Here is an 11014-nt window from a genome sequence, read left to right as displayed (position 1 = left end):
CCATTAAGGCATTAACCCAGACCCTTTGAAGCATTTCACATATGGCTGTATTTTGCATGCTTGAGTATACCAAGCATATTTTCTCTGAAGGGAAAATCATGGTGATTAATAGTGGCACATTCATCTAATGTGTGCTTGAAGGAATCTGCTTTAAGCAGCTTTCGCCTCTGAAGATTGAGTGATTTGTACTTCACTTGCAAGGTCAATCTTTGCGTTTTTTGTTTGTTTTAAAATCGGGGTCTATGATCTACAGAAAAAGGCACATGGGCAATACCAGTCATTACTTGATCAGCTTATATCTACTCCTTAGCTTGGCAATTCATTTCTAACAAAGACAATGGTTTTAATTTAACTACACACAAATAGCTTCACTTGTTACATGTACCCAAAAGCGTCAATTGATTCCAAAATATATGCAAACAAAAATGCTGGTGTCACCACAAGGCTTCCTCACTTACTTAACCAGCAGAATGTCCTTGACTATTTAGCTTCACCCATTTTTGGCTTTGCTGGTCCATTGAAACATTAGCATAAACCTGCATGGAAATTCTGATTCAGGTTGGTCTTCTACAAGGACATGCTTCGGTTCAAATAGAGTTTGGGAATGCAACTGGTTTGTTAAGTTTGAAGTCTTTTTCTTAATCATCTGTTCATCCAGAGGTGCTGGTTTGGATGTTTGCTTGTGATGGCTCCTCTCAGACCCTGCAGTCCCAAAGGGTTTTCTCTACTAAATCATCATCACAGACAGCTATATAAGACTAGAGGTAAGACTCTGTTCTTCGTCATTGAGTTTGTTAGCATGTACATTTGTGCAAATCTTTCTAAACATACGTCCACCTTCTGCTCACTGCGGATCCTTTCTGACTGGGACAGAGTCAACTGAGCACCATTTAATGTGACGAACGGGTGTCCATCATGTGTCCCATCAGACACTCTCGCAAACTCACACACTATATCACACACACTCACATACACATGGCTCTCGCTCCAGCTAGGGCCACTGGTTTACGACTCTCAGCCAATCGAACCGAGGATGGTCGGGATAAGGGTCTTCTTTTGAGCTCAGAGGTTGCTCTTGGCGTTGTCCTGTTGTTGAACACTACAACACTTTCCTCTGTCCACCATTACTATGTCCTCTGTTATCGAACTGCAGGTGGAACTATCTTGTGTGGAGGTGAACTGTAATCCAGTACCCATACCATTTTGGCTGTTGGACACCAGCATCTGCTTCTCTTCTGGACTGCCGAGCCGAGAGGTAGTAGTGGCGATATCAGGCAGCCGCGAGAGGTTGGAAGGAGGGACCATGATGCTGCCACTCTTCATCTGAAGGGACTGGCTGTAGGTGTGACGGTATTCCTCCTCGATATCCCTCCCAAGTTTCCAACGTCTCCATTTCTTCAGAATCTCAGACTGAACCTGACCAATCAAGAAGATGCATAAACGGTCAAGGAACAGACTTGCGAGGACAAAGCCAGCTTTGTGAGGTTGTGCATGTTAAAAAGAGAATCGAACTTACCTCCTTGTTGACGAAGCAATATAAGATAGCTACCAGCAGCCCCTGTGAACATGTCAGAACATTAATAAGCAATTCATTTAGGAAACACCTAAACACATGGTTTGAAGTGATTATGCGTTCTTAGCTAAATGATCCTCAGATGTGTGTGTTGTCCTGCTCAGTTAAATTGCCGGCTGTTCTTCAGAAAAATCCTTCAGGTCCTACAAATTATTTGGTTTTCTAGGATTTTTGTGTATTTGAACCCAACAATGACTGTATGATTTTGAGATCCATCTTTTCACTATTATAGAATATGTAACTTTTACAGAAAGTTCAAACGCTCACTAATGCTCCAGAGGGAAAAAAACATGCATTAAGAACCGGGGGGTGAAAACTTTTGGAATTTGAAGATCAGGGTAATTTTAACTTATTTAGTCTACTGGGAAACATGTAACTATCGTCTGTAACCCCTGAAGGGCAGTACTAAATGAGAAAATATGATACACATCTCCGTTTTGTCCAAAAGTTTTCACTCCCTGGCTCTTAATGCATGGTTTTTCCTTCTGGAGCAGAGGTCTCAAACTCAATTCCTGGAGGGCCGCAGCTCTGCAGAGTTTAGCTCCAACCAGGTCCAACTCACACCTGCTTGGAAGTTTCTAGTAATCCTGAAAACCTTGATTGGCTGGATCAGGTGTGTTTGATTAGGGTTGGAGCTAAACTGTGTAGACTTGTGGCCCTCCAGGAATTGAGTTGGAGACCAATGTTCTGGAGCATAAGTGAGTGTTTTAACCTTCTGTAACACAACATGATTTACCAAAGCAGGTCTTGTTCATTGGTCAACATCTTTTGTTGATCATAAAGTAATATTCATATCAAATAGTCCTAACTCGGACCCTACTTTTAACGTAAACTAACACTAACCATCATAAACCAGCCTGGATCTGCAATTCAAGCTCTTCTTTTCAGCAGGAAATACCATACAGTACAATCTCTGTAGCTTAACTAGTTCTTGGGTTTGATTCCCAGGGGGCACAAATGTATATCACGACTGTCCTTGTAGGTTCCTTTGGATAATCAATTTCAGTGTGAAAAGCCCAGCTAAACACCACGTTATGAGGTTGTACATAGTCAAACATACATAAACCAGTGCTTTCAGAAATCTATAGAAGTCATAATCAGTCTATTTTGTGAATGAGCTAAACCTGACACTTTGAAGCAGCTCATTTAATGCAATCTGTAGTAAGATGTTCAAAAGCCAATACGGATGAAGTGTCTACAAATGGATACTTAGCAGTCAAGCTTCATGGCTTTGCTCGATCTCTCCCTTACTCTGAATATTTACGCATGTGAAAAGTCTCATCAGGGCAATTCCTCCAGGCAGACGATACAAATTCGACACATTGCACCTGCGCTCCACTCAAGTGTCATTACCAGTTTGTCAAAGGGTGAGTCAGCCAATTTGTAGCGTCTACTCTCGCAAAGCAATTAGTCCTGACACTGTAAAATAAGCTACAGAATGTCAAATTATTTTTTCAAAGCTGCCAGCCAATCAAGGGACGTTTGAATGCATTGCTAACGCGCAGCATATGGGGCTTTTAGGGAGATTTTGGCAAGGTGAGTTGATTTCTGTTTATCCACAGCTGAGTGGCATATCGAGAAGATAATTTGTTCTTATACCTGAGCTTGTTCTGAGCAGTTTTGAGCTTGATATCCATCTGTTAGTGAGGGTCAGCGTAGTGCTGCATTCACAATTGAATTCACTTGAGAGTGCCTTTTAAAATTCCAATTCAGTTCCTGAAAATGGATTAAACTAATGAAATTGCTCTGTTGTGTGACTTCTCTATCCTATCATTACACTAAAACCACTAATTGAAAGGAAAACAATTCTCAGTCCTTGTTAGAGTGATGGCGTATTAAGGGAGTAATTCACTTTCAGAACAAAAATTTCAGATAATTTACTCACCCCCTTGTCATCCAAGATGTTCATGTCTTTCTTTCTTCAGTCAATAAGAAATTATGTTTCTTGAGGGAAACATTTCAAGATTTCACTCCATATAGTGGAATTCAATGGTGCTCCCAAGTTTGAACTTCCAAAATGCAGTTTAAATGCAGCTTCAAAGGGCTCTAAATGATCCCAGCCGAGGAAGAACGGTCTTATCTAGCAAAATGATCGGTCAATTTAGAAACAAACTCACTATTTATGTACTACTTAACCTCAAACGTTTGTCTTGTCTTTGTCTGCTTGAAGCCTGTTAGGGTATGTCGAAAAACTCCCATCACTGCAGAAGTTCTGACCCAGTGTTTACAAAGTAAACATGAAAAGAAGACCAAATGCCCTTTACAAAATAAAAAAAAAAGGTAAAACAGCCAAATTGGATGATTTTTAAGTTAAAGAAGAAAACAAGATGGGAGTTTTTTGACATACCCTAACTGTATCGACCTGGATGCGCATCGAGACAAGACAAGCATTTGAGGTTTAAAAGTATATAAATTGTCAATTTGTTTCGAAAATGATCATTTGTTTCACTAGATAAGGATCATTTAGAGCTTTTTGAAGCTGCATTTGAACTGCATTTTGGAAGTTCAAACTTGGGCGCACCACTGAAGTCCACTATATGGAGATAATTCCTGAAATGTTTTCCTCAAGAAACATAATTTCTCTACGACTGAGAAAAGAAAGACATGAATATCTTGGATGGCAAAGCGGTGAGCAAATTATCTGTACATTTTTGTTCCGGAAGTGAACTAATCCTTTAAGACTTTCTGACCTGGAAGGAGTTGAAGAAGAGGTCAATGAAGAGCTTTGTGAGGCGCAGGGATAGAGCACCATGTGAGGTAGACTCATCAGTAACAAACGAAAACAGGACCGAATGGATCCCCAGTAACGGAATCAGGGTGAGGGTTGACTTAGCAAGCCTGAAATTGAGAGAAAAAGACATAGATAATCTGGAAACAAATGCACAACATTGTGCAAACGCTCAAAGTTCACCCAAAAATGAAAATTAGGTCACACTTTATTGTTTGGGAACCAATTCTAAGTAATTAACTAGTAACTAAAACTTTTATCTCAGTAAATTCCTAATTTGCTGCTTATTAATAGTTAGTAAGATAGTTGTTAAGTTTAGGTATAATATCTTTCACGAATACCATTTCAATTATAGTGAATTAAGCTACAAACTCCATCATAATGCACAATGTTTACATCTAACATGTATTTTCAGCTGCAGCTCTTCATTTTAATGGAGTGTTTCACTAGTTAACAGTAAACCGGTCACCTCAACTCAGTATGTTAGTAGATTTGTGTTGGATGTTATCTTTGGAATGGAAATATTCACATTTTACTTGTAAACATCATACTTGTTTAGCTTATTTCAGTTAATGTCATAAATCTACGAGCTACGAGCCAGTAGTAGTACTGACAGTGTTGTGTCCACATGGCTGAAGACCGATGCAGAAAGAGGAACAGATGTACCGAATCAATTGAGCGAGTCATTTACGCTAAAACCGCTCCGATTGATTCAAACTTGTGACTTCAATCATTCAGTTCAAATGATTCACTAGAAAAAACCTGATCAAATTAAAGAAGCCATTTCGACATCGCTTGTAATGATTTCAAAAATCGCTTTTCGAAACTCTGAATCAATATGCAATGCAAAATTCACTTTTTTGAAGCACTCCAATCAATTTACGAATTATTTGATTTCATTCTGAAATTTGGAGCGGGTTCGCGAATCATTTAATTTGAGTCAGAGCTTCGGAACGGGTTTGCGAATCATTTGATTAGGTTCGGGACTTTCAGAAAGGGATTTGTCCTGTTTTGAAATGACGGTGTGCAAATCATTGTTCAGATCGGGTCTTCGGAGCAAGGATTGCGAATCATTTGATTTGAGTCGGAACTTTGGATCAGGTTCGCGATTCATTTGATTTGGAACAGGTGTGTCAATCATTATGTGAATTAAATAATTCGCGATCTGTGCTCCGAGTCCTGATCTGAAATGAAGGTTCATGAATCATTGTTCAGATCGGGTCTTCGGAGCACGGATCGCGAATCATTTGATTTGAGTCGGAACTTCGGATCAGGTTTGCGATTCATTTGATTCGGAACAGGTTTGTGAATCATTTTGTAAATTAAATAATTTGCAAACCGAGCTTCGAGTCCTGATCTGAAATGAATGTTGGTGAATCATTGTTCAGATCGGGTCTTCGGAGCACGGATCGCAAATCATTTGATTTGAGCCGGAACTGGGGATCAGGTTCACGATTTGTTTGATTCGGAACGGGTTTGTGAATCACTTCATGAATTAAATGATTCACAATCCATGCTCTGAGTCCTGTTTTGAAATTATGGTGCGCAAATCATTGTTTAGATCGGGTCTTCAGAGCACGGATCGCGAGTCATTTGATTTCAGTCGGAACCTCGAATCAGGTTCACGATTCATTTGATTTGGAACGAGTTTGTGAACCATTTCATGAATTAAATGATTCATAATCCATGCTCCGAGTCCTGTTTTGAAATTATGGTGCGCAAATCATTGTTTAAATCGGGTCTTCGGAGCACGGTTCGCAAATCATTTGATTTGAGTCAAAAAAAAAAAAAAAAAAACTAACACTAGCTTCTCTGTTCTTGTTGTATTCTGTTTATCTATTTTAGGCCTCTTACACTAGCTTGCATTTTCTTTTTTATTCTATGTCCTTTTTATTTATTATATAGCTTAAAAAAACCTGCGTTAGGCTAAATGAGACTTGTCATAGCACTTGCACGTTATTGCTCATTTGTTGTCGATTGCTTCCATTGTACTCTTTTGTAAGTCACTTTAGATAAAATGTCTGCTAAATGTCTAAGTGTAAATGTAATGTCTACATCAATACTGTAACTGTAGGACACCCACCGGAACTTGTAGTCAGAATATCTCATTTGGTGCGCCCTCAGTTTAGACACGAGGATCTTGATGATGTGTATGAAGATGAAAAAGTTAATCTGCACAGAAAACAAAACATAATAATGTCCTGGTTAAGACCATTATGTCACAAAACTGACACAACAGTTCCCTCACAGCATAACAAATGACTCAAGACTCAAACAGCGTGGGGGGAAGGAAGTCAGAGAACAGCAACAGCATGGGAACAGCATTCGTACAGTCCAGCCCTGGGAGAATTCAAACATAGGAATTCCTGCCCACTACAGGAACACTTGAGACGTGGACAGATATAAAGAAACATCACTGCACATCTCTAAATGCTCATTTGCACCACGTAGTCAATGTGAGCATTAGGGATGCCTAGCAATTTTACACAGTATTGTGCCTTTCAATGCATTCATGTGGACACTGGAGGAGGGGGAAAGCAATTCTTTGAAATCATGGCTGTAGACGCTAAAACATATTCTGTGTAGTGGCTTCTTGATGTACCGAGAGTCGACATCATTTGGTGCTGTGCTTTGTGCGTAATGGAAATTACTTCAATTTTGAATGTTGTGTTTAATGCTAAGCCAAATGCAGTGCAATTGGGTGTGATGGTGTGAGCATAGATGGAAACTGCTGGGCATAAAGTAGCATAAAACATTTAACCTTACTGTGTTAACTTACTTTATATTCCTTCAATTATGTCAGAAAATACAGTCAAGCATGGGTCACAGCAATAACAGTATTATCAAATTTCTTGCTATGTGTGTTGAGCAAAATAGGCAGAATTTACCTGTTTTCATTTCATGAATGTGAATTTTAATTGAAATGACCACAGGTTTTTGAAGTGGAATGACACAACAGGAATTTTCATTAGTGAATTTAATTAGTTTTGCATTTACAGTTGTCAAAAGTCAAAAAAGCCAAAAGTTCACATGCACCTTGCCGAATCTGCAAAGTGTTAATTATTTTAACAAATTAAGAGGGATCGTACAAAATGCATGTTATTTTTTATTTAGTACTGACCTGAATAAGATTTTTCACATTAAAGGCGTTTACATATAGTCCACAAGAGAAAATATTAGCTGAATTTATAAAAATGACCCAGTTCAAAAGTTTACATACACTTGATTCTTAAAACTGTGTTGTTACCTGAATGATCCAACAATGACTGCATGATTTTGAGATCCATTCTTTTCACACTGAGTACAACTGAGTGACTTATATGCAACTCTTACAGAGGTTCAAACACCCACTGATGCTCCAGAAGGAAACAGGATGAATTAAGAGCCAGGGGTGTAAACTTTTGAACAGAATGAAGATGTGTAAAAAAATTTTTTTGCCTAAATATCATATTTTTTTCATTTAGTACTGCCCTTCAGAAACTACAGAAGGTACTTACATGTTTCTAAGAAGACCAAATAAGTGAAATTTACCCTGATCTTCAAATTCCAAAAGTTTTCACCCCTGGCTCTTAATGCATTGTGTTTCCATCTGAAGTATCAGTGAGCGTTTGAACCTTCTGCAATAGTTGCATATGAGTCCCTCAGTTGTCCTCAGTGTGAAAAGATAGATCTTATAATCATTCAGTCATTGTTGGAAAGGGTTCAAATACACACACACAAAAAAAAAATGCTGAAAACCAAAGAATTTGTGGGACCTGAAGGATTTTTCCAAAGACCAGCTGTTCAGAACAAACAAGGGACTTATGAACAACTATCACACACAAATAACAAATGGAACCAGCCGGGGATTATTCAGTTAAAAACACAGTATTAAGAATCAAGTATATGTAAACTTTTGAACAGGGTTGTTTTTATCAATTCAACTATTACTTTCTCTTATGGAGTATATGTCTAATTCATGTCAGTACTAAATAAAAAATAACATGCATTTTGTATGATTCCTCTTATTTTGGTAAAATAATTAACACATTGCAGATTCTGCAAGGTGTACAATAATAAGGTTTAATTTGTTATTTTTTTGTTGAATGTATAATTTCTGAGTAAAACAATATTCAATGACATATAAGGGCCTTACTTAATTCAGGAATTCAGGAAACTGACTGACAGATTAATTGGTTGGGAATATCAGCATATGACATACTATAATACAGAGCTGTTGTGTCTGTGGGTCCTGAACCCAATCCCCCTCGATCGTTCCACTTCCTTGTCCAGTCGCCAGTATCGCTAGATAATCAAAGCTAAAAAGCAATTTTACATTCACATTGACTTCAAGGGTGGAGGTAAAGTGCCATTACAAGAGGTAATGTGTCATTAGCAGTGCACTGAATATGGGACACTCAGGCAGAAAAGTACAGCTGAGAGAGGATGATGAGGGAAATGAATGAGACTCGCACTCACCAACACGGCCAGCAGGATTGGCGAACGAATAATCCACCAGTACTCCATGTTAATATTCTGCACCCAGCATCTGATCAACAACAAGAGATCAAATACATCACTGTTAATGAGCAAGTATGGCCTACTTACATTTTTTTAAATATACTCAATACAGACAAAATGTACTTAAGCAATTAAGTTTAGCGAAGCATCTTCGGTTTACTTGAATACCTAGAATCATGTTAATGTGAGCATTAAATATAATAGAACATTTATTGGTATGTCTCTAAAATGTGTATAAAATGGCCTGTTTGATTAAATAATGCATAAATAACTGGAAGTTTAAAATTGTGGCTGATGTTACTTCCAGTTCATTCATCACAGTAGAAATATAAGGTCAAATCAAGTACATTGCAGTGAGCTGTTTTGGCAACTATAGTAGTATTTTAATGCATACAGAAAACCTGCATACTGAAACTGCAGCATTATCTCAGTATCTGGAGTGATAGCATGGAAAAAATAAAACAGCGACACTGCAACAAATAGCCTCACGGACACATGACAGATGACGCGCTGTTCGTTGAGAATGAGGACAATGTTCAGCTTATCAACAGGAAGGAGTGATTCTTTTATCTGCTGATGATGGGTAAATTCAGCTGGATTGATAGGGTGATGAGTGCGGGAGAGTATGAACCTGTCCTCAACCCCAGCAGAACATGACACATTATACAACTGATATACAAACGACATGAGTTATGTTTCTGTGCCTGGTGGTGATCTACAGTAAAATAGTAGAAAGGGGGCTGGGCTGTTCCATATGATAAAGAAGTACACTTATTATTTAAAGGGACAGTTCACCCAGAAATGACATTAATTACTCTCATTACCCTCATGTCTTTCCTCAAATCTGTAAGACCTTTGTTCGTCTTTGCTACACAAATTAAGATATTTTTTATTCAAATCCGAAAGCTGTCTGGACCTGTATTGACAGAAACAATTTCATCTCTTCTGTGTCAATCTTTGCCAAGCATTCAAGAGAGCATCGTGATGCATACGTGTCTTTGTAAACATGTCTATAGATTTCGACAGAGAGGAGGATTTGCAATTTTTGCCCAGCCTTACTTATTTGTACCAGAATATACAGATGAGGAACGCCAGAAAGCCGGCTTCTGTGTCAGCAGCACCCCACGCATAAGTTGTGGTACTCTTGTGAATACACATTGAAGACTGACACAGCAGAGAAAAAGTTGTTATTTTTGTTATTCTCATAGCTTTGTAAAATTACGGTTGAACCACTGATGTCACACGGACTATTTTATCTATGTCCTTACTAACTTTATGGGTCTTGAACATGGTAGTCGCATTGCTGCGCAGGGTCGGAAAGCTCTCAGATTTCATCAAAAAAATCTTAATTTGTGACCCTGGACCACAAAACCAGTCATAAGGTTAAATTTGACAAAACTGAGATGTATGCATCATATGAAAGCTCAATAAATAAGCCTTCTAATGATGTATGGTTTGTTAGGATAGGACAATATTTGGCCGAGAAACATCTATTTGAAAATCTGGAATCTGAGGGTGCAAAAAAATCAAAAATACTGAGTAAATCACCTTTAAAGTTGTGCAAATTAAGTTCTTAGCAATGCATATTACTAATCAAAAATTACATTTTGATATGTTTGCAGTAGGAATTTTACAAAAAATCTTCATGGAACATGATCTTTACTTAATTTCCTAATGATTTTTGGCATAAAAGAAAAATCAATAATTTTGACCCATACTATGTATTTTTGGCTATTGCTACAAATATACCCCAGCGACTTAAGACTGGTTTTGTGGTCCAGGGTCACATTTGTGTTCTGAAGATGAACAAATGTCTTACGGGATTGCAACAACATGAGGGTGAGTAATTAATGACAGAATTTTCATTTCTGGGTGAACTTTTATTATGGAAAAATACACTTAAAGTGATAATTCACCCAAAAATGGAAATCGTGTCATCATTTACTCACCTTTAAGTTTGTTTCTTTCTTTTGTTGAACACAAAAGAATGTTTGAATGTTTGAGTGTTGGCAACCAAAAGTTGATGGTAGCCATTGACCGTCATAGTATGAAAAAATACTTTGGAAGTCAAAAACTGGGTTTCCATTCAAATTTGCAAATTTAACTTGTGCGTGAAATTCGAACGTTACATAAAACATTTGCGAATAAGCACCGTTTCCATCCGACGAGTCAAAGAGAACAAAATCGTCACTTCCTGATAATCTGACACTAAA

General features: G+C 38.0%; 1 protein-coding gene across 1 annotated transcript in view; it reads right to left on the bottom strand.

Annotated features, from left to right (window-relative positions):
- Positions 1-302: 302 nt before the first annotated feature.
- gcgra (glucagon receptor a) overlaps positions 303-11014 on the bottom strand; it is a 90366-nt gene continuing 79654 nt past the window's right edge. Inside the window, exons 10-14 of the mRNA XM_073849183.1 lie at positions 8760-8829; positions 6385-6473; positions 4264-4411; positions 1517-1558; positions 303-1416 (exon numbers count right to left, since the gene is read on the bottom strand). Of these exons, the coding sequence (XP_073705284.1) occupies positions 1063-1416; positions 1517-1558; positions 4264-4411; positions 6385-6473; positions 8760-8829 (703 nt within the window). The 3' untranslated portion in view covers positions 303-1062. The remainder of the gene's footprint in view (positions 1417-1516; positions 1559-4263; positions 4412-6384; positions 6474-8759; positions 8830-11014) is intronic.

Source organism: Garra rufa, chromosome 1, assembly GCF_049309525.1.
Source record: "Garra rufa chromosome 1, GarRuf1.0, whole genome shotgun sequence".
In the NCBI taxonomy this organism is placed as follows: domain Eukaryota; kingdom Metazoa; phylum Chordata; class Actinopteri; order Cypriniformes; family Cyprinidae; genus Garra; species Garra rufa.
This window is presented reverse-complemented; position numbering and strand designations above follow the sequence as displayed.